At 56.7% G+C, this 25,319-nt stretch overlaps 1 protein-coding gene across 2 annotated transcripts in view; it reads right to left on the bottom strand.

The window, feature by feature from the left end:
• RALGDS (ral guanine nucleotide dissociation stimulator) overlaps positions 1-24,983 on the bottom strand; it is a 62,618-nt gene extending 37,635 nt beyond the window's left edge. Inside the window, exon 1 of one of the 2 annotated variants that reach the window (XM_074923775.1) lies at positions 24,882-24,983. In XM_074923775.1, the coding sequence (XP_074779876.1) occupies positions 24,882-24,902 (21 nt within the window). In that variant the 5' untranslated portion in view covers positions 24,903-24,983. Of the gene's footprint in view, positions 1-8,824; positions 8,883-24,881 lie in introns of those variants that run through there. The other variant, XM_074923773.1, reaches the window with a different exon arrangement.
• Between the last annotated feature and the right edge of the window lie 336 nt (positions 24,984-25,319).

The raw sequence follows: 25,319 nt of genomic DNA, 5'->3' as shown, positions 1-25,319 counted from the left end.
GATGCTATTTTCGTCAAAATGGCACTTGACAGCCAGCACAGTGGGCAAATCAAGGTGTTTCAGGACAGGGCTCCTGGCAGGGTAGTTCCTCAGCATAATCTGAAGTTCACACGGCTGAATTTAGCCCCATCTGAATACAGCAGCAGCGCCTATCTGTGCTCGGCAATACTTCAACAAAATTGCTGTCTTATGCCTGGGGAGACCAGTGCACAGCGAGGGTCAGGGGACCCACCGAAGCCACGTGTTGGCTTTGGAGAGGTGCTAAGAGCCCCGAGGCACGTCGGTGCTGGCTGAGGAGCAGCTGTGCCGCGGCTGCGTGCCGACATGAGGACCTTCCAGCAAGGCCAGGGACCGCAGGAGCGGAGCTTGTGTCAGCAAGAAGCAGTGCCACCCGCGTCTGTGGTGGCAGCCACATCTGAAGGCAGGCAGGGTCCAGCTCAAGGCATTTAATTGCGCGTCAAGCGCAGGCAGGCACGCCCCTGCTTCAGCACTGACACCCTTGGCTGCCTCAGCTGCAGCATGGCCCTGGGGCTCGCTGCTTGCTGCCAAATGTGGGGCAAATAAACAGGGCCAGCTCTGATGGAGTCCGTGGATGGGAGATGCCCAAGGATCCAACATCCACACTCTGCTGTCACATTTGTGGCTGTGAATGGGGTGACACCTCCCGTTTCCCCTGTGTTTGCAGCTGGCGTACCCCAAATCAAGCAGCTGGATCTACGACAGCCTCGTCCCTGGGCCAGCCCCGCTGCAGGATAGGGCTGGGAAGCTGTGCAGAGACGGGGGCGCCCCGGCAGGCAGGGGACACTCGCACCTACCAACCCCCGATCTCTGCTTAGGGTGGGCAGGATAGCCAATGCCCCTGCGCTCTTGAAAAGATGCCAAGCGGGCACCAAGAAACCCGCTTTTGATTGCCTGTGATGTGCCAAACCACTCAGTAAACCGGATTTGCCTTATTTGAGCACACACAGGCACCGAGCAGCACTGGCAGCCCTCGTGGCACGCTCCTGCAACAGCTGCTTCTGCAGGCGCTGCTCCGAGCCCCGATGCAAAGTGACAGATGACAGCAAATTGTATTGACTGGCCCTTATTGAATCAAACCATCAGGAGGCAGCTGCTCCGTGCCCCGCTGCCGATCTGCCGTTCATCGGGGTGCCCGGCCCCGGGGTGCAGGGATGGAGCCAACTACCACCAGCAGCATGTGGGCACCGGGACCCAACCATGCGTCTGCCTCAGCAGTGTCTGGAGCCACGAAAAATGCTCTGCTGAGTTTGAGGGTACTCATAGTATCATCAAGACAAAATATGAGAGCAGAGAGTGAGAAAGCCGAAAGCACAGAGAAGACATCCCGTTTCACTTGAGAAAGGGAAAGTGCAAGAGGCAGAGCCTGTACTTCTCAGAAATGCATGTCTAGAGAGTAAAAGCTGCAAGAGGAGCAAGCTGTTACATTGCCCCCAGGTTTCAGACGGAGAAGCTGGTGCTAAACAATGGGAGGGAAGAGCAAAGCAACACAGAAATGCTCTAGGATGTCACCTTGAACATCAATTCATGTCCTTATCTGGAGATAGGTTGTAATGCCACCAAAATCGGTGGGTTTGCCTTAATTTATACCAGTAGAGGATGTGGCACACAGAATTTTACCTGATTTGCTTTGCAGGTTCTGGTCCACAGCTACTGCTAGCGAGCACAGACCCAGCCAGGCCACTTATAAAAATATATTGAAAGCAGATCAATTGAACAATTACTGGAAATGCCAGCTCCTTCTGCACTTGCAACACAAGAAGAATCATCATTGCTTTGATTGCATCAATAACTCTATCGGGGCAGCAGAGTCGGTCGGGCAATTCCCATCCCTGCAGCGGGGGAGCACCGGCGAGCACCCAGAACCCAGGCAAGGCAGCCCCAGAGATGCCACTGGTGTGACCAAGCCTGCTCTGCCGGCTACACACAGGCCAAGCTCAGATGCTTGGCGAGTACCACACAGCTCAAAAATCTGCAAATAGGATGTCCCAGAGGCAATCGTGCTCCGGCTGTAATGAGACACCCTCGGGCAGGCTGTACCCCAGGGAGCCGCGTCAGACACTGGTCGAGGCTCCAGAGGTCTGCGTTTCCATTTCACTTTGGCAACCCTCGTCTGCCCAACTGCATCAACGCAGTCCTGCTAACTGCTTATTTGAAGTAACCCTGACATTACTGGCCTGGCACTCCCGTGGCTGTATTTCACTTGTTTATTCAGTTGATGAAGAGGCTCACATGGAGGTGAGGACTCGGGATGCTTTGGGACCAGTGAAGCAAGCGCAGCAGCAATCGGTGACCCTTTTCCCCATCGCTTTAAGGCAGTGTAGATGCTCAGCTATCACACCAACCATTCCCTCTCTGAAGCCTCACCAAGGGCACTAACAGGGGCTGCCACCACCCCAAAAAATTCCCGGGACAGCCACTCACAAAGACCTTGCCTCTGCCATCGGCCAGCCGAAGCGCATCCAAGAGTGCTCATCACCTCACACGTTCACATCAGCAGCTCATGAGGGTTTAGCTGGCTGTGGGACAGCGGTTAGATTCCCTCCCCCAGGACTGATAAAACCAGCACAGAGGTAGGGATGGGGCAGAGGGGTCACACACGCTGCCTGGGTGGCTGTGGGGGCCCCCAGAGCACTACTGCAGGAGGCACGGACAGGCTGGAAGCTGCCCCCAACACGCGCACAGGGCGTTGGGTGGGCTCAGCCCTCAGCCTGGCCAGGGCACTTCCCAGAAATCCCAAGACTTTACAGCATACTCCTAAATTTCTGCCTTTACAGATGAGAATTCAACCTGGGAGACTTTTTCCATAGTTTCTAGTTTTCTCCAAAGAAACTGAGAAAATTCGCCTGAGGGAAAAGGAGAGTTTAGCCAAGAGCAGGGATGGAAGGATTTGTTGTTTTTGACTGTAATTGTGGTCAGGAAACAGTCCTAGTGCTCATTTTCAGCTCCTCCCTCTTGATAACATCTACCATACGCAGGCAGTGGAAAAGAAACAGCCTTTGATATAAACACAACAGAGTCTGATTCACTGCGGGGCCGTTGGCAGCTATCGCTTCACCCCAACGCTTGGCGCACGGCTTCAACCTGTGACCGACACAACCACCAGCTCCCCGGCCCCGCTGGGCTCCGGGTTAAAGCCTTCCCGTCCCCGCCGGGCGCAGGCTGGCAGAGCCACGCTGAGGGAGCACAGGGAGGCTGCTGGGGCTGCAGGAGATGTCTCGGAGTGTCTCGGCCCCAGCAGGGCTCAGTTGCCAGCAAACGTTCACCAGCGGGACGAGGGGATTTCAAGCCGTGCAACCCACCCTGCTCGACAACTCACACCATCGCCCAAAGGTGCTCCATGTGCAGCCCCTGGCAGGGAGCTGAGCCCCACTGAGCCAGCATCTACCTCCCAGCTTGGGGATTCAGCCTCCCAGGGCGAGGAAGGAGCCTTTCCAGCCCCTTTCCAGTGCTATAAACAGGACGGCCGTCATCCCCACCGCCAGACGTGACCCTCGAGCACCAGACTGGATCCTGAGGCCAGCTCTGGTGCCTGCTGATTAAGCAGATCCCTTCACCCCTTAGTGCGGGGGAAGTAACACCATTCCCACCCATTCCCAGGAGTTGTAATTAATTGCCATTTAAGCAGCACTCCAAGGTGATGATGGTGCCGCAGAGACAGGAACAACAAAGCTTGAAATCAGTAGCTCAGTACTGCTGATCTGAAAGTTTTTCTTGTGTGTGCCAGAGGACAACATTTCACCCAAGATACCTGGATTGCAGTCAGCTGAAACACTTAAAGCTCAACTGAACAAGATCTTGAATGTGGCAGGAATAAGCCTGTGCTACAGCAAACCTGGGAACGAATCGTTTGTTCCCATCTCCAGCTCCTCTGAGCCTGGCTCTAAGGTCAAACCAAGCTTTTATCTTCTCCTGTATTCCACTATGCTGGAAAAAAAAAAAAAATTAGAGGAATAAATTAGCATGTGAAATGTAATTTAACTAATTAGCCCACTAGAGTGGAAAATATTTGCTAACCACTTTGAAGTCAAACCTACTGCACTTATTAGGACATCACAGAGGAGAAAGGAAGGAGGTGAAGATGGGGAGATCACCAGAACAGGCTCTAGAGGATACAAGTGCCTAAGCAGGACACCAAGACTTTCACCCGATCACTTCTCTTCTCCTCTCGCTCTGCAGCGCTGCATTAAATGTCCAGCTCAGACACAGATGTGCTGGAAGAGACCAAAGGCTGCGCCGCACGCCCCCCTGACTCGCCATTTACTGGATGTTGCAACAAGGGGGCATTTCCCCGTGTGACTTTCCCCGTGACACAGGGCTGGGTCAGCTGCGTGGCATTAGCCTGGGATGCCCAGCCACGAGCAGACCAACTCGCCGGGCAGGAGGGATGCGGCGGGACTGTGTGAGATGGGCAGCAGCACCCACCGCCTGGGACGCGGGCTCACTGGTCCCTCCCAGCCCTGTGGCTCCCACTCCCAGGGAGCGGATATTGCCAATTAAGCTGACAGAACAGCAGGCCATAAAGCTCCATCGTATTAGGGAACTGCCCGAGATGCCACAAAAAGCCGTTATATCACTTGCAACAGGCCGTTCATTGATTTCCCCACTTCCCCGATATAGAAACTGTTGCTCTTTTATTAGCAAAGCTTTAGAAATTCCTACTCATAATAGCAAGAGAGGCACCCTGGGAAATTTTGCAACTGCTGTGGCTGAATTATGAAAGGGAGGGATTGACAGCCCCATCAAAAGCTAGCAAGGGAGATAGGAACAAGAGCCTCCTCTGCCCGACACACACCACCACCTTGGGGGTAGCCTGGGGGGATGTGCCCCCTCCAGCTGACCACCCGCTGAACACAGGCACGAGCTGCCCATGTGTCTCCATCACCTCCAACCGTCTACAAATATTTCCTTGTTTTCCAGCTGGTGAAACACTCCCCAAAGGAGCCCCGCTCTGGGGCAGAGCAGTTTTCCTGAAAAAAAATGTCGACCCAGTAGAACTGTCATCCTGGTGGAATAGGGTTGAGCTGGGGGCTCATGTCTTTGTGGGGTGTCCTGATCTGGGCTTTGCCTGGCTGCCTTGCTCCTTGTCAGGGCCAAAGCCTGCTCCACTGGGAACCCAACCTGAAAGGGGTCAGCTGTGTGTTCAGCAAATGGATTTGCAGCACAAGCAAAGCTCATTTTTCAAGCCAGGCCTTCCCGCAGCTATGGTCCAACTGGTGATGGAGACTGACAGAGAGAATCCTGCAGAAGAGCTCCGCTGAGGTTATTTCCCCACCATGCCGTGTACATGCAGGAGCTCCATGCCAGAGAGATGGCAGGATTTGTCCTCTGGGGAGGGTAGAGACCTGACAGCAACTTGAGCACGCCAAGAGCACACGCAACGGTGACCAGATGCTCCCGGGGCCACATCAAAGCAGGTGCCAACAGGAGTCAGGGGCACAGCAGAGCACAGCTCTGCTCCTGTGGCTTTTGGCTCTGCCTTGTGCCTCAGGCCCTGGTCTCCAGTGCCACTGTGCCCTCCTCCTCCCCCTGCAACACCTCCATTCCTCACAGTTGCATCCTGGCTCCTCAGAATCTCCCTCTACCCTTTGCTGCCGCAGAAGTGTGCGCAACAACTGCCAGTCAGGGAGATGGAAAATACTCGTCCACCTCCTCACCCACAAAACCAAACAGGGTCCTGATTAGAGGAAAGTTTCTCTGAGCAGTCTGGGAGCGTGGCTGGCTCCGACGTGGAGCACGGAACACGAGCACGTGGCAGCACACGGCACCGCTCCTCTGGCAGGGGTAGCAGCCATGGGGAGAGGAGAGCAGGGAGGGCTCCCCGCAGGGGCTGCAGGGCGTTCTGGGAAGAGGGGAGCTCGCTGACGGGGTGTGATGCTCCTTTTGCAAAGAGCAAGGAGGGTTGCAAAGTGCCAGCTCAGCTGTGGCAACACCCCCATCACCCCAGAGCGCCCAGGGCAGCAGGGCTTGGGGCAGGTGGGGGATGCAGCCAAGACCTTTGGTGCTGGGAAAAACTCCAACTCCCTTGCCATGAAGTTGATTTGTTTTACCCTCTCCCATCCCTGCAGACCTGCTCGAGTGCTCCCGCACTTGTAACGGGTCAGGAAGGCAGCGCTGGGCCAGGGCCAGCCCGCTGCGGCGCAGGCAGGGTTCGACCGCGTGTTAACACGGGCTGAACCAGTTCCCGACCCCTCATCTCTCAGTAGAGCTTCCTTTGGGTGCGAGCATCCAAAAGCCACCGTGCAACACAGCTCCTAAACTTTTCCTAACCTGCTCGCGCCATCCCCAAGAAGAAAGGCAATTCATGAGCCTGAAAGTCCTGAAATAGAGGAAGAAATGCCAACATGGCTCCCTCCACCCCCCTGCCCAGGCAGGAGCGATGGGAGGGAGGTGAGCCGGTACCTGCTCGCAGATGGACGTGAAACACCGAACCCTGCCTGGCTGGGGGGAATCTTTCAGCTGTGAAAGAGGAGTTTCCCCATCGCCCCACAGACAGAAATGCCACTCAGGACCTCCCTGCTGGCACTTCCCCACCGGCCTGTGCTTTGCAGCAGAGGGAGGTGTCAGCTCCAGGAGGTGCTGTGCCCCCCCCTTTTCAGGAATGGAACATGGAGCAAGCATCCTTAGCCTCAAAGCAGGGGTACACGAGCGTGGAGAGGCTGGGCAGTCCCTGACCTGCCTCTCACTCACAGGTGCTGCCAGCCAATGCTCGCCCCTGGGGTCTCTCATCCTGCTCTGCCCAATGCAGGAGAGGGCAGGGGATGAAAGCACCAGGGGAGCCCTGAGCTGGGATAGGTCATTGTGGCCGGGAAATCAACATGGTGCACATGCAGAGCCTCAGTTTAAGGGAAATGGGGATGCTGGAGACCATGTTCCCAGCCTGACCTCATTCCCAGCCTGACCTCGTGGCCGTTCAAGTTCCCACAGGAAAGGACTAACCCTTTCTGTCCTGCACAATGGAGCTAATGCCCCAGCGATGACCCGAGGGCTGGGGATGCCCCAGTGTGCCAGATTACTGACCAGTGCCCCACCACAGCACAGCTCCTGGGACTGGCTGTGACCCAGTGGCCACCAAAGCATTATCAGGAATTGTTAAAAACCAACCGAAAAAAACCCCAAAACACCACCCTCTAACACAGCGCACAACCCCCTTAAAAAGTATCTGTCTTTTCTGCAATAAAACCAGGAATAAGATTAGCAAGCGGATGTCACTTCTAAGCAACCCAGGCCAGGACATGCCCTGTGCCCAGTGCCAGCCGCTGCCCAGGTGAGCACAGGTCTCCAGCTCAGGCTTCCCCCTCTGCAGGGAGGGAAACCTCCACCTGTGTCGGGCAAACCCTGAGGAGCCCCCCACGCTGCACCACGGGGCCGCAGGGAAATCCAGCACCAGATTGCACGACTGAGCAGGAATGGATATCGGGTAGTGTAAGCCTTGAGAAATCCGCTGCTTAAAAAAAAAAATTAAAAAAATCCAGCTTGAATGAGAATAAAGCATCCAGCCATGGGTGCACTCGCTTCATCCCATGCTCTGGCCACCTCCCAACGCCCTGCTGCCCTCCCTCCCTCCCTCCCATGCTGCAGGAGGCACCTGCACTTTCGGGGCGCGTTTCCCACCCCTGACACACCCCACCAGCTCTGCAGTGGCCATCACAGGTATCCTCATCAGTGCAGCAACACAGTAGATCCAGGCAAAGCCCTGGGGTGTTGCTAAATTGAGGAGGCTCCCTGCAAGTCCCCTGTCCCTGCAGAGACACTTGCAGGCTGCCCGCCCCTGCCAAGATCCAGCACACCGCCCTGCAGGCAAGTCCTCCCTCCTCCCAAGGAAGCAAGCTCATTCCTGTACTGTCATTTCACCTCTTCAAACACACAGATAATGTAGAAGAGAAGGTAACACTAACCATGACATATCAACCGCTTGCCATCAAGAAAATCCAGATTTAAGGCTCCTGCGGTGACTGTACAAACACTGAACACACACAGCAAGAACATGGGTTTTCCCTGCTCCAAAATCAAAGGAAGTTTTGTCTCAAATTTTAACAACACCTGGATCACACCCAAACCCCTTACACAAGCAGAACACCGACGGCTCACCACCGACCAGCTCTGGCAGGGAGTGCCCCTGTTTCAGCTTCTCATCACAGGGTCCCTTCTCGCGTGGGGTATTTCTGTGAGGGGCAGAGTTAAGGTGACAAGAGGAGCCCTCATCAGGAATACCCTGACCCGAGCACATCGGGAAACCTCCACCTCAGCGCTGCAACCAACAGCAATTTTTGCATCGTGGATCAAACCCTGCACTTGGTTGTAGCTGCAGCACAGCAGCGGAGCGAGAGGGCAGGATCGGTGCCCACACAGACGCCAAGACCAGGCAGGGCAGCCCCCAAGGTGTGTGGAGGCAGCGTGGAGCTCTGCAGCCAACTGCTGCCTCCCAGGGTTTCACACCCATCGGCCACCCCAGGGCGGCAGAGCCAGGGCACACACAGCAAACACTCTTTCTTTGCACTGAGCTACAGCACAAGTCTTTTTCCATATAGGAAGGCTTCCCCTCCCTCCCAAACTACTCCTTGCATTTTGGTGCCCTGGATTTGGCAAGTGCAAGACATGGTCTGCTTCAAAATACACCACTTCAGAGAGGAGACAGTCACAGCTTGAGGCGGTGCCAGCTCTTGGCATCTTTAACTTTGCCAGAAGTTCACCACTCCCGGATAGCATCGGGGTGGGGTCACAGCACCTCTCTGCCCCTTGCACACCCACCCCATCCCCGGAGCTGAAAACGGGCGGGCTGGCGGCTCACTTGCCTTCTACTTACATCATCATCCTGCACGCTCAGGGGGATATCCAACATGCACATCTGCACAGGCTGCACCAGAGCCTTCTGCACGTTGAACAAAGGTTTTGCCTCCATCTTTCCGGGGATGGAGGGGCTGCTCATTCTTCTCTCTCTCCTCCGCCGCTCCTCTTCCAGGAGCAGGTCCAGCCCAGGCAGCGAAACAGATTGGAGATGTCTCCCTGCTCAATTTTGTCAGCACATCTTGCCAACAGCTGCTGCTTCTGCTGCTCTAAGAGGTCTTATTTCCTTCCTTGCAAATCAAAGAGCTGCGAGGAGCCGCACCAAGAGGCTGTGTGTGCGCGTGTGTGAGCAAGTGCGCCTGTGTGTGTGCGTGTGTGTACCCGGCGACGTTCCCGAGGCCGGGGACACAGCCCTTTGCGAGCACACCGCGGCACGCTGCCTTCCCCCAGCCTCTCCTTTCTTCCAGGGCAATCTCGGTGCTGGCTCCGGCTGCTGCTTTGCACTGGCGTGAGGTTTTTCAGCCTCATCTACATGCATGGCACTCGCAAACCCCGCGCATTGTCTCAGAGACACAACAGGTCCTGCCTGCTGTTGATTTCTGATTATGATCAGAACTGTGTCTGCAGCAGCTACAGCATTTCCCTCTGGCTGTTGTGGCAGGCAAACAAGAAGAGCTGGAAGGATGAGAGGGTGTGAGACAGAGAGCTTGAATGATCTGGGCTGGAGCCTCCCCTTTTTCTTTCCTTCTCTTCTCCCATCCCTGCTTTCCATTGTCAGAGGCAGTTTCAGCTCAATGCCCTCCTGTACTCCAAGGACCACAATGAGGCTTAAATAATTCACATACGGAGAGTGCTTGGGAACCTTATGGTACTGAAAATGCAGCGTGGCACTAAAAGACAGTGAATACTGGCGATTGTTTTCTTTGCAGGTCAATTGTGCGTGGAAAGTTTTGCCCAGGTGAGGCATGGCGCCGGCTGCATTTTCCACCAGACAGAGCCTGTGACTCCAAAACAAGAGTTTTGCTAATGGGAGTATGGCACAAAATGGGGTGGTTTTGCTACAAAGAGCATCTTCCTACAGAATTTACACCAACAGTAGCAGTAGGATGAGAGAGTCAACGCGGAGCAACTTGTGTATCACCTCCATAAATGTATCTCACAAACAAGAGTAAACCTGGGGCCAAGTCTGCGAGGCATCTTCTCACCCTCATCAGCTGCAGAGACCAGGCTTAACACCCCCGGGAAGCACCCAGGGTGCCTGTCCCCAGGGAGGGCAGCAGTTTGGTGGGTTCACCGAGGGGAGTCACTGGGGCCAGCTAAGTACCCGACAGAGGGGCGTGCGAAATGAGGGGCTGAGACAGTAAAAAGTCCTCATCGCCCTCAAACAGGAGATTACATCCTTACAGCTGCCCTTCGTGCTGGGCCCGGCGGGGGTGACATAAATAGGGTGCGCAGACCCTGCTGCAGGCAGGCGTTTCTGGGTGGTCCCCATGACTGCGGGCAGCAGCGGGTCCCACTTCGGGGCTGCCCCTTGCCACGTGCAGGGCAAAGGTCTGGGATGGTGCAGCCCTGTCCCAGCTTTCCCAAACCCAGCTGCTGCCCGAGGGTACAGGCCCAGCTTGTGGCATGCCTGGGTTTCAGAGCAGAGCCAAGGAGCCCTGCTGAGCCGGGCATTCCTGCGGCGTTAGGTAAGCTGGGCTTGGAGAGCCCTGCTCAGCGCCCAGCCAGCGCCGGCCCCGCTCTCTCCTGGCCTCCCCAGCTGGGCTGAGTCATTCACACAGGAGCCAGAGCCAGCCAAGAGGCTGGGGTTAGATGGGTCTCACAGACAATGGACCCTTCGTGGTGCTCGCAGTTGGAGCTGGGCACCTTCCCAGCACGCTGGGGCAAACGTGGGACTGCAGTGGAGCCCAGCCCATCGCTCCTGGGAGAAACACAAGGGTGAGAAAACCAGTGCTTACATGCTGCGGGAATGGGAGTTAATAGACAAGCCTGGAACAAGACCAGATAGGGATGAACCCACCATAAAATGAGTTTTAACTGGAAATTGGACCAGATTCTTCAACCATCATATAGCTGAGACAAGCAGCAGCAAGGACACAGAGGGCAGCACTGCAGCAGCCCCAGGAACAGCTTCACAGGGGAGCAGAGAGGGGACATCACTGCTACAGCACATGGACAAGGCAGTATGTCCAGGACCTCGTTCCAGCTTCTGTCTTACAGCATTTTGGTGACTGTCTGGCTCTTTTCATGGCAGAGAGGTAGTGCCACAGCCCAGGAAACACCCTGGCACGGCCAGTCACTGCACCTCTACGTACACGACATCTTGGTGACTCAATACAACGTGTGCTCCCATGGAGGACAGTCCCACCTTTCACACTGCTGTCACCAGCAACAAAATGTGCCCCCAGCACAGGCCGTACCCACAGTTCTGGCTGCAGGAAAGGTGATTCAAACCTGTGGTTCAGCCCCAGCTCAGGTTACTCACCTCCCTGCTACAACAGGTTGGCAGAGCATGGCTTTCCAGTAACAACTTTCCAGAAACAAGCTGGGCTTGGCCAGCTGGGATTGCACCTTCCAACAGGCCTAAAAGACTGCACCAACACCCTGAGCAGGACAGAGATTCCACGTTCAAGTGACAGAATCTCCAAGGACTACCATCCCCAGGAACTCACTGTCATCCTGTTCAGCAGCTAATCTTTCCCATGGGAACAGGAGTCTCTGCAAAGGTGGCGTGGAGGTGTAGGAGTCCCATCATCTGCTGGTGCCTGGGTCTGCAGGTCTCCTCGGACCTCACGTAACAGGAAGGGATAGACAGAGGTTGCTACCCCAGAACACACACCTCTGGCAGGGGCTCAGTCTGCTCTGCTGGTCCCCAGAGCCCAGTGACCTCCCACCACGCAGCTGTGAAGATGCCGAAGGGCTAACCCTTCTGCAAAAGTCACAAGCCTCACAGGCAGACAGCAAAGGAAAACAAAACTACAAGTGCAGAGTCTCGAGAGAGATGCCAGGCAGAGCAGCAGCAGGAGAGGTTGGATGAGAGAACCACCACTTTGGAGAACCATCTCGAACCAACAGGACGCAGTGGACAGGGGCTGGTGGGACATGAGAGCTGCTGTGCACGGAGGGCTTCGGCCAGATGTAACCAGCCAGATGTTGTGGGCACAGTCCCAGAGACAGTGTGAAACTTTCCCCGTCTCACCAGGGGCCAGCTTGTGCATGTCCACCCACCAGTTTCCCCAGACACCTGTGTAAGTCACTGGGGAACGTAACGGTCCTTCAACAGAAACCTGCAAAGTGGTTTTGAATAATTTCCCATTGGGAGATTTTCAGCAGAAGTACAAGGCAAAGATTCCCCTAGCATCACACCCGTCCAGACAGGACGATCCCACGCAGATTTCTGAACGACAGCCTCATCCTACTCCTCCTCCAGTCTGGCTGGCGTGAGTAGAAACCATGCTACGATCCCAGATCCTCCGGCAACAGCAGCCGAGCACCTTAAATGTACCACGATAACAGAAAAGCCATCCCCACTAGCACAGGACTAACTCACTGCCAGAGCCCAACGGCAGCACGTGCCAGCCCAAGGAGAGGGAAAACCCTGCAAGGGGTGGAGGAGAAATCTCCCCCCTCAGATCTTCTTACCCCAGCGGCCACTTCTGGCAGAGGGGGAAGCCCCAGCACAGCCACTGATGCTTCCCTATTTCATTTTGCACCGGAGCTTTATCGTTTCCTGCAGATCCAGCTGAGCAGATAAAGCCCATCATGAGACCTCACTGCTTAGCAACCACTACTGGGAAAACACTGTTTTCCAGTAACAGCCTTGGCAGGAACAGAGCAACTGCAAGGGCAAATAAACTGCGATCCCTATTCCAGATGTATCCTGCTCCCAGATGCTCTACTGCCTCAGGGAGAGACCGACTCCTGCACTGGGAAGTGCATCCATTCCTTAAGGTCTGAACAGCCTTGGCTACCCTGCAAGTACATCGTTCTGGGCACACCGTGAGGGACCACGACTGAATCTCTGCATAAACAGATGCAGGTTTCAGTGACAAAGTCACGCACAGGGGGGTCTTGGCACCCAGGACAGCTGCAGCGGTGTAAACATTCCGAATGCTCCAAGAGCTGGTGACCAACCTCTCTCATCATGTTGGTCGTTCCTTACACCAAGTGAATCACGAGGACAAAGGCCCACCTAAGGAAGGCTGACTCCAATGCCTGATGCACCCAAGCATCAAAGACTTCCACAAAATCCAAGAAATGTCACAGAGATAACAATGCAGGTTTGTTTTTCAAAGGAAATTGCAACTCTGTGTATTGTCTGCAAGCCCAAACATCACTGCATCCTGCATGAGAGAAAAAGACACAAAATCAACTGGTTTATTTTCACTGTGCGAGGCTGATAGAAAGGCAAAGAGGAAACAAAGCAGCATGACGAGTGAAAGGCAAATGGAAAATCCCAACAGCTCTTCCCCTTTGATACTTATCAGTAATAGAAAGAGGAAATCCGCTTTCAAAACCACAGAAATCCCAACATGATAGCATCCTTCTGAAGAGATCCAGCATTTACAAAAAGCCAACGGGTAGATTTAGAGGCAGATAGAGGCACAGACGTGAAGGTGGACACCTAGTGGGACTTCCAGGAGACCACGAGCAGGTAGGACACCTATTTCTCAGTGAAAAACAAAGGCAGCCTGGTATCTAAGCTCATGGGTGCTTCCATTTGAAATCCATCTGTCATGTCCCAAATGAGTTATGGGAACAATTCCCACTGATTTGCAGCTGCACCCTTGTTTTTGGGCATTTATATGAAGAAACTGCCCTTGTTCCCTCAAAGTTACTTCCGATAGTGGCCACAGCCCATGCTGCACCTCACACTTCTGGAAAGCCTGTCTGGCATTCAGCATCCTGAGCTGAATAAATTCCCGTGTTCCCCAGAATAGATACGTATGCAAAATTAATTCACAATCAAGCCCGAGCGAAGCATGAGACGGCCTTTTAATAGGTGCAGAGCAGCAATTACCAATGCAAAGTGAAAGCCAACAAGCATTAAAGGGCGGGGGGTGGGGGGAACCAATTAGTTTTCTTGGGATTCCTCCACACATTTGCCACTTGAGAGATTTCAATTTTCACGCTTCCCTGGGGGCTGAGAACACATCCTGGGAGCCATCATGTCCCTGTGGGGAGGGGATGGGGATGCTTCCCCATGGCCCCCCCCTCTGTGATGCGGCTGTGCTGGACCAGTCTCCATGGAGACGGTCACTGCAGCAACGGAGACCAGAGGTGCAGCTCACGGGGCTGCGGGAGGAAGCAAACGAGACCGAGGACCACCTCTTCCCCCGTAGGAAAGGGATCGTCAGGTACCCACACATCTCGTTTCTGCTTCTGAGACCGTTTCCCCGCATCGGCAGGATAAAAGGGCTCTGCAGCTTGTGATCCAGCTGCCTCGTCCCGTGCTGAAAGCGCTTTATCCTGTTGACATCAGTCCCAGGGGAGCTGGTAACACTGAGCTGTCACGGTGGGGATGGCATCGGGAGGGAGCCGAGCTCGAGGCTGTCATGGCAACAGTTTGTTGAGTTTCCACAACCGCCCTTCCCCCGGAGATGGGGACAGAGCCCAGGCTGGGGCACTAATGCAGCAGCCCCCAGGTGCCCAGAGCTGGGGAAGTCCGGGGTGGGCAGAGCTGCTCAAGGAGGAAAACACGTCGCTCTGGCCACAGCAGCGCCAGCCATTGCACCAGGTGGAGGAAGGACCTGGGCAGATGTCACGGAGCAGCTTCCCACTCCCTCCGGCCCCACCACGCTGCGAGAAGGTGAGGACAGTCACCATGTAACTCCCTGCAGTTTGTAACTGCCCCCACCACCCTCCTTCATCGTTCTCCCCCAAACTGATCTCAGTTTCCCTCTAGGTTGAGCCTAATGACATCTCCCTGATCTCCCCACCCCACACTGTGCTGCCAGAGAGACCCAGGCACAGCTCTGATGCAGGGAAATCACAGAATCATCAAGGTTGGAAAAGCCCTTGGAGCTCCTCCAGTCCAACCATGAGCCTCACCCTGACCCTTCCCAACCCCACCAGATCCCTCAGCGCTGGCTCAGCCCGACTCTTCAACCCCTCCAGGGATGGGGACTCCCCCCCTGCCCTGGGCAGCCCATTCCAACGCCCAACAGCCCCTTCTGCACAGAAATCCTTCCTCAGAGCCAGCCTGACCCTGCCCTGGGCAGCTTGAGGCCATTCCCTCGGGGCCTGGCGCTGGGGCCTTGGCTCCAGAGACTCATTCCCCCTCTCTGCACCCTCCTGGCAGGGAGCTGTAGAGGGTGATCCTTGGCACAGGGCCTGCACGCGTTTTGTGTGTGTAGTGAGGAGATGACTGTAGTCCCACATGGGTGCCCACCCCCCCAGGCTGGGCATACATGGCTGGGCGCTGCAGAGGTACTAGTGTGGGGAGATGCCACAAACTGCCACATGCCCACCACAGCTGTTCCCTGCCAGCTCCAAATCTGAGAAAAAGCCCCATCGTCTCCCAAAACGTCTGTCTGTCAAGGCAGCCCACAGCACTCCAGCACAGACAGGTTTAAGAAGGAGCAGGGCCAAGAAAAAGCTCCCAAACGACAGCCCAGCCTGGCTCCTCCAGGGCCAGCTCCGGGCCATGCCCTGGCAGTGCCACCAGCCCCCTCGCTGGGACTCGGGCAGGCACAGCAGAGCTCAGCTGTCCCCACGCCGGCCCGGCAGCTGCAAACACATCTTTGCCGGAGAAGAGGAAGGTACCGGTGGAAACGGAGAGCATGACAATCCCCACTGTTGCTAATTGTAATTTCTCCGCAGGGGTTTATTCCACCTGCCAACCAGGCCAGAGCAGCAGCCGTCTGTGGTGAGAGGCCAGGCTGGCAGCGAGGCTAGGGCATCCCTCCGGGCCTGTGTCTGCGTGTGCCCAGGCCCACGTGCAAACAGGGAGCACACAGACACGGTTATAGCACAACACACTACCTGGAGCATCCGCCAGAGACAGAGCATCCACTAATTCACCCACTTGGCCAAGCCACCAGCACTGGGCAGGGTTGTTCCCCTCAGCAGCTTTTCCACGGCTTAGCTGAAGCTTAAGCAAACCTAGAGGAGGAAGTTTCTGTCCATCCCCCCCCAGCCCTGGAGCCTGCTCTTGTCTGCAGGACGCTGTGCTGTGGAGTCTAAAACCACCTCAGCTCCTCAAGCATGCTTTAGCCTACATAACACATGGCCAAGAGGTTATCTGCAGGTCCCCATCACTGCTCCGTGTCACTTGGCAGACAACGAACTGCAGGCTCAGGGAGGTAAGAGACACAGCTGTGGCGGCTCGGAGGTTTCCAGCCCTGCTCACTAAGCCTCTCACGATCCTCCCTGTCCATGCTTGCTTTGCATGCTAAGGGGTTTAAAGAAGTTTCCACCATGTGCAGCCCCCTCTCTGCCAGTTCATGTTAGCCATGGGGATGGGAAACTCTCATTGCGCGGCCAGATTCCTAAAGCAGGTTGACTTTCCTGGAAGTTTCCTTCAGGGCTCCCGTTCAGCTGCCCCGACCCTCCCGTTAGGAGAGTGAAGGGTCTGACGTGCTTCCTCCATGGCAAGGGGAGCCGATGCCTTCGGCAGAGCTCTCCCACGAGGCACGGCCCCCGAGCAGAGCGGGAGAGGCATTCCAGCCTGGAGCCCCCCTTGGAGGAGGGCGAGGGGGGCAAGGACACAGCAGGGCGGGACTGACCCAACCCAAGGGCTGTCAGCTCCGGTGGACACAGTCCAGAGAGCGCAGAGACCCTTCCCCGACCCCCCGAGGGCTGCGGCCGGCCCTCAGCTTCCCCAGGCCTGGCCCCCGTGCAGCAGAGACGTGCAGCCTGCCACGGAGGGGCTGCACCCCCCACCCCATCCCCTGCCAGCTCTGCAGCCCCTCGGGGGCCGGGAGCTCGCTGCGTTTTGGGGATGGCGAGTTGTGAGCTCACTCCGCATTGCACAGACTAACGAGCCGCCCTACCACCCTGCTATCTCCAGACGCTTTCACCACAGAATCATCTCGGTTGGAAAAGACCTTGAAAATCAAGCCAGTCCAACCATTAACCTCACACTGACCGTTCTCAACTCCACCAGATCCTTAAGCACTATGTCAGGCCCACTCTTCACCTCCAGGGATGGGGACTCCTTTCTTGCAGCAGAGAGGAGGGTGAAGCCCCCTCAGGCATTGCAGAGCAGCGCCTGCTCTCAGCGTTTAGCCCAAGCCACCATTTTTGGCTGAAGAAAGGGAGAGAACCTGAGTTTCCCACCCCAGCCCAGCAGCAGAGACGGGGACTGGGGAACCCCACCCAGCGCTCTGGGACCCTCAGCCGGCACCGCGGGGCTGCATCAGCATCCTGACCGCCCGCGTGGTCCCAGGCACTGCACCCACCAGGGCCGCTGCGGCCAGAGAAACACGTGGCTGGCACCGACGGACCGAGAGCATCAGCTGCGCTTGCAGGAGCCCCCAAGAGCAGCACACAGCACGGGGAGGGGTAGCACGTCCTCCCCCCAGCACCGTACCAGGCTCTCGCCACACACCCAGCACAGCCATCTAGTGACTGTGCTGTAAATCGGATGAAACTCAGCCCTGGAGGCCCACCATTGATTTCCGTTGCCTAACGACAGGAAAGCTTTATAATCCTATTAACTAAACACCCTTTCAAGCAGCACTGGGAACAGCACGAAGGGGAGTTGTATAAGCAGTTGGAGCCACCCGGTGCAGCGCCCGGCTCAGAGAGGTGCTGGGTGAGTTCCCCAAAAGCGGGGCTGCGACACCCAAGTGTTTGGTGGTGGCGGCCCCCACAGAAGCATGTGGGATCCTCCCAAGAAACTCGTGCTTTGGCTGCGGGTCGCTGGCCAGAGCACGAAGGAGCTGGGAGGTCTTGCACAGGGAAATGGTGCCTACACATGCAAACCTGCAGGACTCAGCCCCTGAAATACTGACAAGTATCACTGCATTTCAATCTCTTCCTAATTATCACCACCCTGGTCATACTTTTAGATGGTTCTCAGCAAAAAATACATCGCTTTCGCTAAAATATATAAACGTTTCATGGAAGAATGTGAATTCCACTGCGACTTCCCAGGGAGAAATGATATCTTTCAGAATACTTCCATTTGCAAAACGTTTCAAGATCGCATCTCTCCTCCTGAGTTTGCAGTAACAGCCAATGTGTGTGTGTGTAATCAAGCTTGCGGAGGATGTAAAATTCCAATTTCCCACCCAGCCCCAGGTACCCCAGACTCATGCTGCATTTCTGTGCGAGGGCGAGAAGCCTCCATGCTCTGGTGAGCTCTGAGGAAGCAATGCTGAGCCCCATGCAGGGATGGAGACTGGAGCAGCCGTGGGTCCTGTGGCCAGACCTCTCACCAAGTGCCACAGGATGGGCTGTGACACCGTGCGAAATACGGATGTCTGGCTGATGCCTCATCTGGGTGCAGATCCCCTCCAAACGGCATGGTGGGGATATCTGCAGCAGGTGGCCTCAGGAGGAAGGTCTGTGCTTTGGCAGGAGGAAGATAAATGCCTTTCCACCAGCAGAAATGCACCTTCCCTAGACTGTGGAAGCATTTACCAGTCATCTTCCCTTCCCTTCCCTTTAATTAGTTATTCACACAGCATCGCAAATTGCCAAGCCTAATATTTTCCATGACAGGTTATGAATGCAGAGGCACAGGACGGGCTCTATGTCAGGGGACACGATGCTGCAGGCATCCCCATCAGTGCCACGTGCCTGTGACGGAGCAGGAGGCCGGGCACAGCTCTCCTAAAGAAAACCCTTCCTCCTGTCAGTGCTTACCCCACTGAGGGCAAAATAAACAGCCCTCCATGAGCACTGGGGAAGGAACGTGTCCAGTTCCCCCATACGGGGACAAGGCTGTGGGGCCACAGGCTCCGGCTTACAAACCCACCACGCCGAGGCACGTTTGCACTAGCCACGTTATTTTGGTGCCACTGAGGACGGCGCAGCCACCAGAAGCGCCTGCCTGTCACCATGGAAATGCTGAACGGGAGGGTTTGAAACCCACTGGGACTTTCAACCTCTGCCAAGCGAAACAGGGCCCTTCAACAACCGCAAGCCCTGAGCGTTTGTATAAAGATGAGACTTGTGCTCCCCTCAGCCTACTGGGCATGAGGCAGCTAACGTGGGACTTCTCCCAGGGAAAAAGCCACCCGGAGGTAAGACAGCCCGCTGCTCCTCCGGCCTCCGCACAGGCAGAGCTCAGCCCCATCCCTCAGCTGCTCCTGCCCTGGACCAGCTGCCCTCTCCTGGTGTGCACCCAGCAGACCTGCCCCGTAGACACCCCACAGCTCAGGCAGAAGTGGTTTTCAGGAGTGGCACAGCCAATGCTTTTGCACTTTTCCACCAGCACTGCCGTGGGAAGACCCCTCCATCCTCTCCCAGCAGACCTGACCACTGGCCGTCCCCCCGGGGCTGCCCAAAGGCCTTGGAGAGGGGCTAGAAAGCAGCCAAGGGCTGGCTGTGCCCGTTCCCCATAGTTTAGAGCAGAGCACGCAGCAGCAGCCACCCTGACCAGGGTGTTTCTGCCTGCTCCGGACCTTGTCACACCACCCCGGCCACCCATTGCTGTTTTTCATGCCGGGGGCATCTCCTCTCCAGGGAGGTGAAGAGCCGTGACCGTGTGAGACGCAGTGCTGAGGGATGGGCAGGAAACACACGGTGGGAAATCCGCTGCGACATGAAGGCTGCAGGGCCAAAAGAGCAGGGCAGGGCAGTTGCCAAAGATTTCAAAGGGGTCTACAGGCCACCCTGTGAAATGACTCCGACCTCCCCATCCGTGCCGACGGCCTGCACGGAGCCAGGCGGGCTCCTTCGGCGCTGAGCACTCTGCAGTGTTTGCTTCCTGCCTTCAGGCCAGGCAGGGCGTTTATAGCAAGGGAGTGGGAAACAGATTGCGACCACATGGAAGAGGAAAGATAAAAAAGAACAGCGGATGTCCTGAGAAACCCGTGAGGGTGCAAACCAGACACAGCTTTCGGGGGAATGTCAGCCAGCGTGTGCCTTCAGGGAGGCGGCGAGCAGGTTCACGTGGCCACGTCATCAACCACGGGCAGAGCATCACCTCTAGACTGGGTTGGCAACCTGCACCCCAGCTGCACACCCCCCCCTCCCACACTGCCCGGAGTGCTTCTCCAGTCACACAGGTGATCCCTCCTAGCATGCTGGTCAGCCAACAGCAGTCAGTATCTATGCCACACCTCACTCCTTTTTCTCTCCCCCTCCTCCCTTTCTTTCCTAGACCCTACAGGGAAGTGTGGAGCCTTATCTGGGATGCCCTGACGTCCCAGAGCTCTGGCACCACACCTAAAGTCTCTCTGATTTTCTCCAGACCTACACAGAAGCAGGACAGACCAAGGGAGGGCGTCTCCACCCCCTCTGAGCTGCAGCAGGCAAGCGACCCATCGGGGCACCGCTGTGCCCCTTCCTTCCACCTCAACCCCCCTTGCCCTGCCTCTTTCCTTCCTTCCCCCCATCTTTGAAATCCCTCTCCAGGCAGGGTGGTGAAGGACGCTGTATTGCGGCTACAGCTACTCCAGGGAGCACACAACGTTCACCAGCCCCAGGCACAGGAGGGCAGGAGCCCGTGGGGCCATGCCAGAGCACAGCTCATCAAACCGGGGAGCACTGGGGGGCTGTAAATCTCTGCCATGGGTCCTCCCGCGGCGCTCCCGGGCCTCAAGGGAGCAGGAAGTCTGTCCTGGAAGCCTGTGATCCCCCAGCACACTACCGCCAAGCCGCCTTTGACGTCAGCTCATGTCTACAAACATTGTCTTTGACCCACAGCCAAAATGTGCAAGGCAGGGGAATATCATTGAATATCCGCAGAGAGCCCGCTCCAGGCGCTGGGTGAAGGGGCAGAGGGCTGAGGGCGAACACGCAGGCGCACCCAGGGTGACTTGGGAGCCAAAAGGTCCCCGAGAAATCAAGTCATTTAAAATGCAAATCCCCAAGGAAAACAGATGGGTGAACCCTCGCTACAGGTCACGCAGGCTGGACTCGGGCAGTCCCAGCAGGAAAACCTGCTAACATCTGGAGGCTCCGCCGCTGCCAGAGGATCCCACGGCAGCCGGGGGCTGGCCCCAGGCAGAGCAAACTGGATTTTTGGGAGACAGCTCAGCACCCAGACAGCTGCCAAGGCCTCTCCTGAAGGCCCGGCGCTGCTCCACGCACCTCACAAAACGCTGCTGTACCAACCCCAACAGCACAGATGCGGCTGCCCGGGAAGCAGCAAAGGCACCTCTTCCAGCCACGGCGGATGGAGAGGTCACGCCTTTGCCTGCTGTTTACTGAGGGCTAGGGAAAGCTGGGGGATGGGTTGACTGGTGACACTGGGAACAAGCACAAAAGGGAGCTGTGGATCCGGGCTTTCTTTTTATAGGAGGGACACAGTGATTGACATGGCCTTGCTGAGGTCTCTCAGCAGGCCCACGGTGGCTGTGGGACTGAACCTCAAGCTCCAAGGATGAAGCTGGCTCATGTTACTCATCACCAAGAAGCCAAACACAGCTCCTCCTTGGTGAGCAAGACGCAAACACCAAGCGCTGCTGAGCAGCTCTGCTCCCCGCAGCGGAGCCCAGCTTGGCCTGCAGCCGCTTTCCAAGAGAGCCGGGCTCCTGCCGTGCCCTGGCTCCTGTCACCACTGACCCTCCTCAGCGGTGATGAAGGCAAAACCCAATAACTCATAGGGAAAACAACAGTGCCATCTGCTGCACAGCCCTGCTTGGCCCCGAGCGGCCGGACAGCCCGTGGCCTGCCCACACAAGGCGTTTGCACCGGCTGACACAGCCCACACCGGTCACAGCAGCACGCAAAATGCATCCCCAGCCAGCACCAAGCCAGGCACGGAGGCAGCACCAAGCATCCCTGCAGCGGGAAGGCAACCCTACGGCAGTCCCGATGGCCACCCGCAGCTGAACGACTGGGGCCAGCCTCTGGTTTGCACAGAAGAGCAGAGCCCATTTTGTGAGCACAGGGTGTGAAGGAGATGGAGGAAGAAGCAAGCGCACTGAGCTAAAGGAGGCAAAGCACCCCTCTCCTCCATCAGCACCCTGCAGGTGAAGCACATCTTCCAGCCTCTCTACAGGGGGGAAGAGGAAAACAGCCCCTAACAGCCACCGAGCCTTGGCAAGCTGCCCAACACCATCCTCAGCATCTCCTCTGGAGAGAAATTTTGGCACTAGATACCACGCACTCCCACATGCACTTGATCACCCGGCTATCCTAGGGATACACCAGGTATTAGGGACACCTGGGAGAGTAGGGTCAGCCCGAGAGAGCTAATAGCAGTTTCTCTGCACCTTCCAGCCCCAGCAGCTGTGTGTAGTTGCCAATTAAGCCATCCCTGCTCCACAAGTGATTGCAGTTTGGGGGCAGGTGAAGCACTTTCTCCGCATACACTGCCTGGAAAGCGTGCTGGCATCCTCTGTGAGATATGTGTTGCTATAGCAATGGGAAAGGTATCAGAAGCAACAGCAGCGTTGATGGATAGCGTAGATTGCTTTCAAGATCACCACGCAAAATCAGGACCCCTGCTTCTCAAGGTCCAAGCACCGTATAGGGAACAGCACAGTGAAAACACTGAGAAGAACTGGAAAACAACCCCGAGACACCCAGAATAAACAAAGTCCTGAGAAGCTGCTCCTTTCCTCACATAGTCAGTCATCTCTAAGCAAACTGACCCCAAAGATAAGAAACCGCACGGAGCTACAGGACGTCAAATCAATCATTACAGTATCCCAGAGATTTATTCCGGAGCCTGCAGCAGTCGCTGCAGCCTCTGTTCACGTCTGATCAGCCCTGTTTGCGAGCGCACGCACATGCGTGAGTGGGAGCTCCAGATGGAGCAGCTGAACCACGCTGAGGAGGGACTTTGCGTCTCTCCTCCCGCTTCATCCCAGACCCTGCTGCCAGCTGGACTCTCACGTGCGGTCACTTGTTGCCAACTCGCCCTCCTGCCCACAGCACAGCCCCGCCAGGAGCTAACTCCCAGCCACTGGAGTCACTTCAGACACAGCTCCCTTCTCTGCCTCAGAGCAACGACAGAGACGCACAAATTCAGCTCCAGCCTTTCTTGCCTGCACTCAGGCACTCTGTGTGCTGCCCTCAGCCGGCCCCAGGGCTGCTTGTGTCCACCATCTGCTCCCTTCTCCAGCCCAAACGGCCAGGAAGGGCCAGGGGGGACGAGTCTGCAGCTCTAGGAGCTGGGCTCAGGATGGAAGCCGCCTTCTGACCCAGCTCGCAAGCAGGTTTCAGTTTGAAAGGCTGAAATTCACCCTTGTATACCAACCTTTGCTTTCACATGTCATGACACCCTGAACAACACACCTGCAGCAATTAGATCAGAGATGAAAAAAAAAAAAAAAAATCTTGTTTGCTCAGCTTATTTACTTTGCAGCACTCAGTTTTCCCAGTTGTTTGTGTGGGTCTTTCCCTTAGCAACCAGGGAGAGAAACATTTATGAGGCATAAAAAATGTAGCTGTACAGCCGTAAGAACTGGCAGGGTGCGGCTGTGGGTGCAGCTGGAAATTCCTCTTAACTGGTAGTCACAAATGACGGGGACTTCCATGAATTGCACCCCTTAAACAGCAGAGTGGCTCATACTCTTCAAGCACGACGTGCAAATGGTATCTGGACTTCTAAGCTGTGCTCTCCACCATAACACCCCCCACGCAGGGTCCCATGCTTGTAACAAATAGCTTTACGTGCCTCGGTTTACCCATCTATAAAATGGGGGCAAGTATAAGAAAGTGATGGCAAGGCTAAAGCTGAGACTCCATAGGAATGCAGTGTGCATTCCTCAACACGGAACAGAGACTGAGCTCTGGACATCTTTTTCTAGACAGCTTTACATCTATAATTTTCTGCATCTCCCAGCAAGATTATTCTCCACAGTCACGGTGACAAAGTGCTCTTGACCCTTGGCAGGGTCAGGATCCAAACCCCAGTATTTTGGTTGCCAATCCCCTTTTCCAAAGGGATGTGGCACAATCCAGCAGGCAGGCATGCTGGCACTCGCTCCTGCCTCACGCACTGACCCCCAGCAGGGGTAATTTAGCTTTAGTTTATAGGGCTGGATCAAGGCAGTGGAGGCCCAGATCAAACGGACCCACCGGAGGCGGCTCTGGTATGCACATTTTCCAGTCCAAAAATGGGTCCCAGTCGACTTTTCCACCACAACATCAATCCTTCCCTTTATTCATTCTTGGGCTCCCAGGAGCATCACTGCCCACTTACCTTCCCACCACCCCCACCAGGGCAGCAGCACTGACCCCCCCTTCCCTTCCCAGGGTTGGGGTGCGGAGAGAACAGAAAGTACAAAGACAGAGAAGCATCAGAGGAGCATCAGGACCAAAGAGCCACATTCTGATGAGACCCCCCAAATTTTATGCCTTTGCTTCATCCTCCCCGGCCCCCAAAAGCACCAGTAGGTTTGTGAGCGTAGAGCTTTTGTCCACCTTGGCTCAGCTGAGTTTCGTTTAGGCTCATCAACACCCCAGGCAAAGACAAGGGACCTCCTGGGGCCCCGGCCCGCCGCGCTGCCGGGAGGCTGCAGCCCCGGCACAGCAGCCACGCAGCTCAGGAACGGCTGCAGCCCCGCACCGGCGGCGAGACCCTGTCCCAAACCGCCTAGCTTTCATTCCCAATCCTTCATTCCCACTTCCACTGGCCGCACTTAACCGCTACACGGATAAAAAGCAAAAAACACGATTTCCACCCCCCACCCCCCCCCGCCGTCCGCAGAGGTCGTGCTTCTCCTCTGCCAGAGCTCCCGCTGCAGACCAGGGGTCTGGATTGCTGGCACGTACCGTGTCCCCCGACACCCGCAGGGACAGACCCCAAGGAACCACCGGCAGAGCCCACCCGCTCTCCAGCACCGCACACGCGTTAGTCACCCGCCGCGGACACGCGTGGGCACCCCGAACCCCTCCCGCCGGGGGTGCTGCAGCCCACGGAGCCCGGCCGGCGCTCGGGGAGGAGCGGGGACACCGTGAAAGTGCTCCGGGGAGACAAAAGCCTACGGGAGAACGGCGCAACTCACCTGAGTGTCGATCATCATCATGCCCCGCGCATAACCTCCGCCGGCCGCCGCTCCGGGGTCCCGCGGGGCCGGGCTCAGCGCCCCTCCGCGCTGCCCGGCGGCCGGGGCCGCGCCGCGCCGGCCATGGGGCCCCGCCGCCCCCCGGGAGCCGCCGCCAGCGCGGAGCGCGGCCGGAGAGCCGAGAGCGGGGCGGCACCGAGCGGCGGGGGCGGGAGCGACGTTACCGGGAGGGCGGGGACCGGGCCCGGCCCGGGGGCTGCGGGCGGGCGCCGGCAGGTGGGAGGGGGGGAGGCGGGGACACCCCCACCCGCGGGCGCACGCACGGGCACCCCCGGGCGGACACCGGGGGAGCGCTCAGCCCGGTGCCCCGGGCTCCCCGCTTCTTCCTGGGTGCCCCCCGCCTCTCCGGGGGCGGCGGGTGCTGTGCGGGGGGAAGAA

The sequence above is a fragment of the Athene noctua genome, chromosome 20 (genome assembly GCF_965140245.1).
Source record: "Athene noctua chromosome 20, bAthNoc1.hap1.1, whole genome shotgun sequence".
Lineage (NCBI taxonomy): Eukaryota > Metazoa > Chordata > Aves > Strigiformes > Strigidae > Athene > Athene noctua.
The sequence above is the reverse complement of the archived record's forward strand: the minus strand, read 5'-3'. Positions and strand labels throughout refer to the sequence as shown.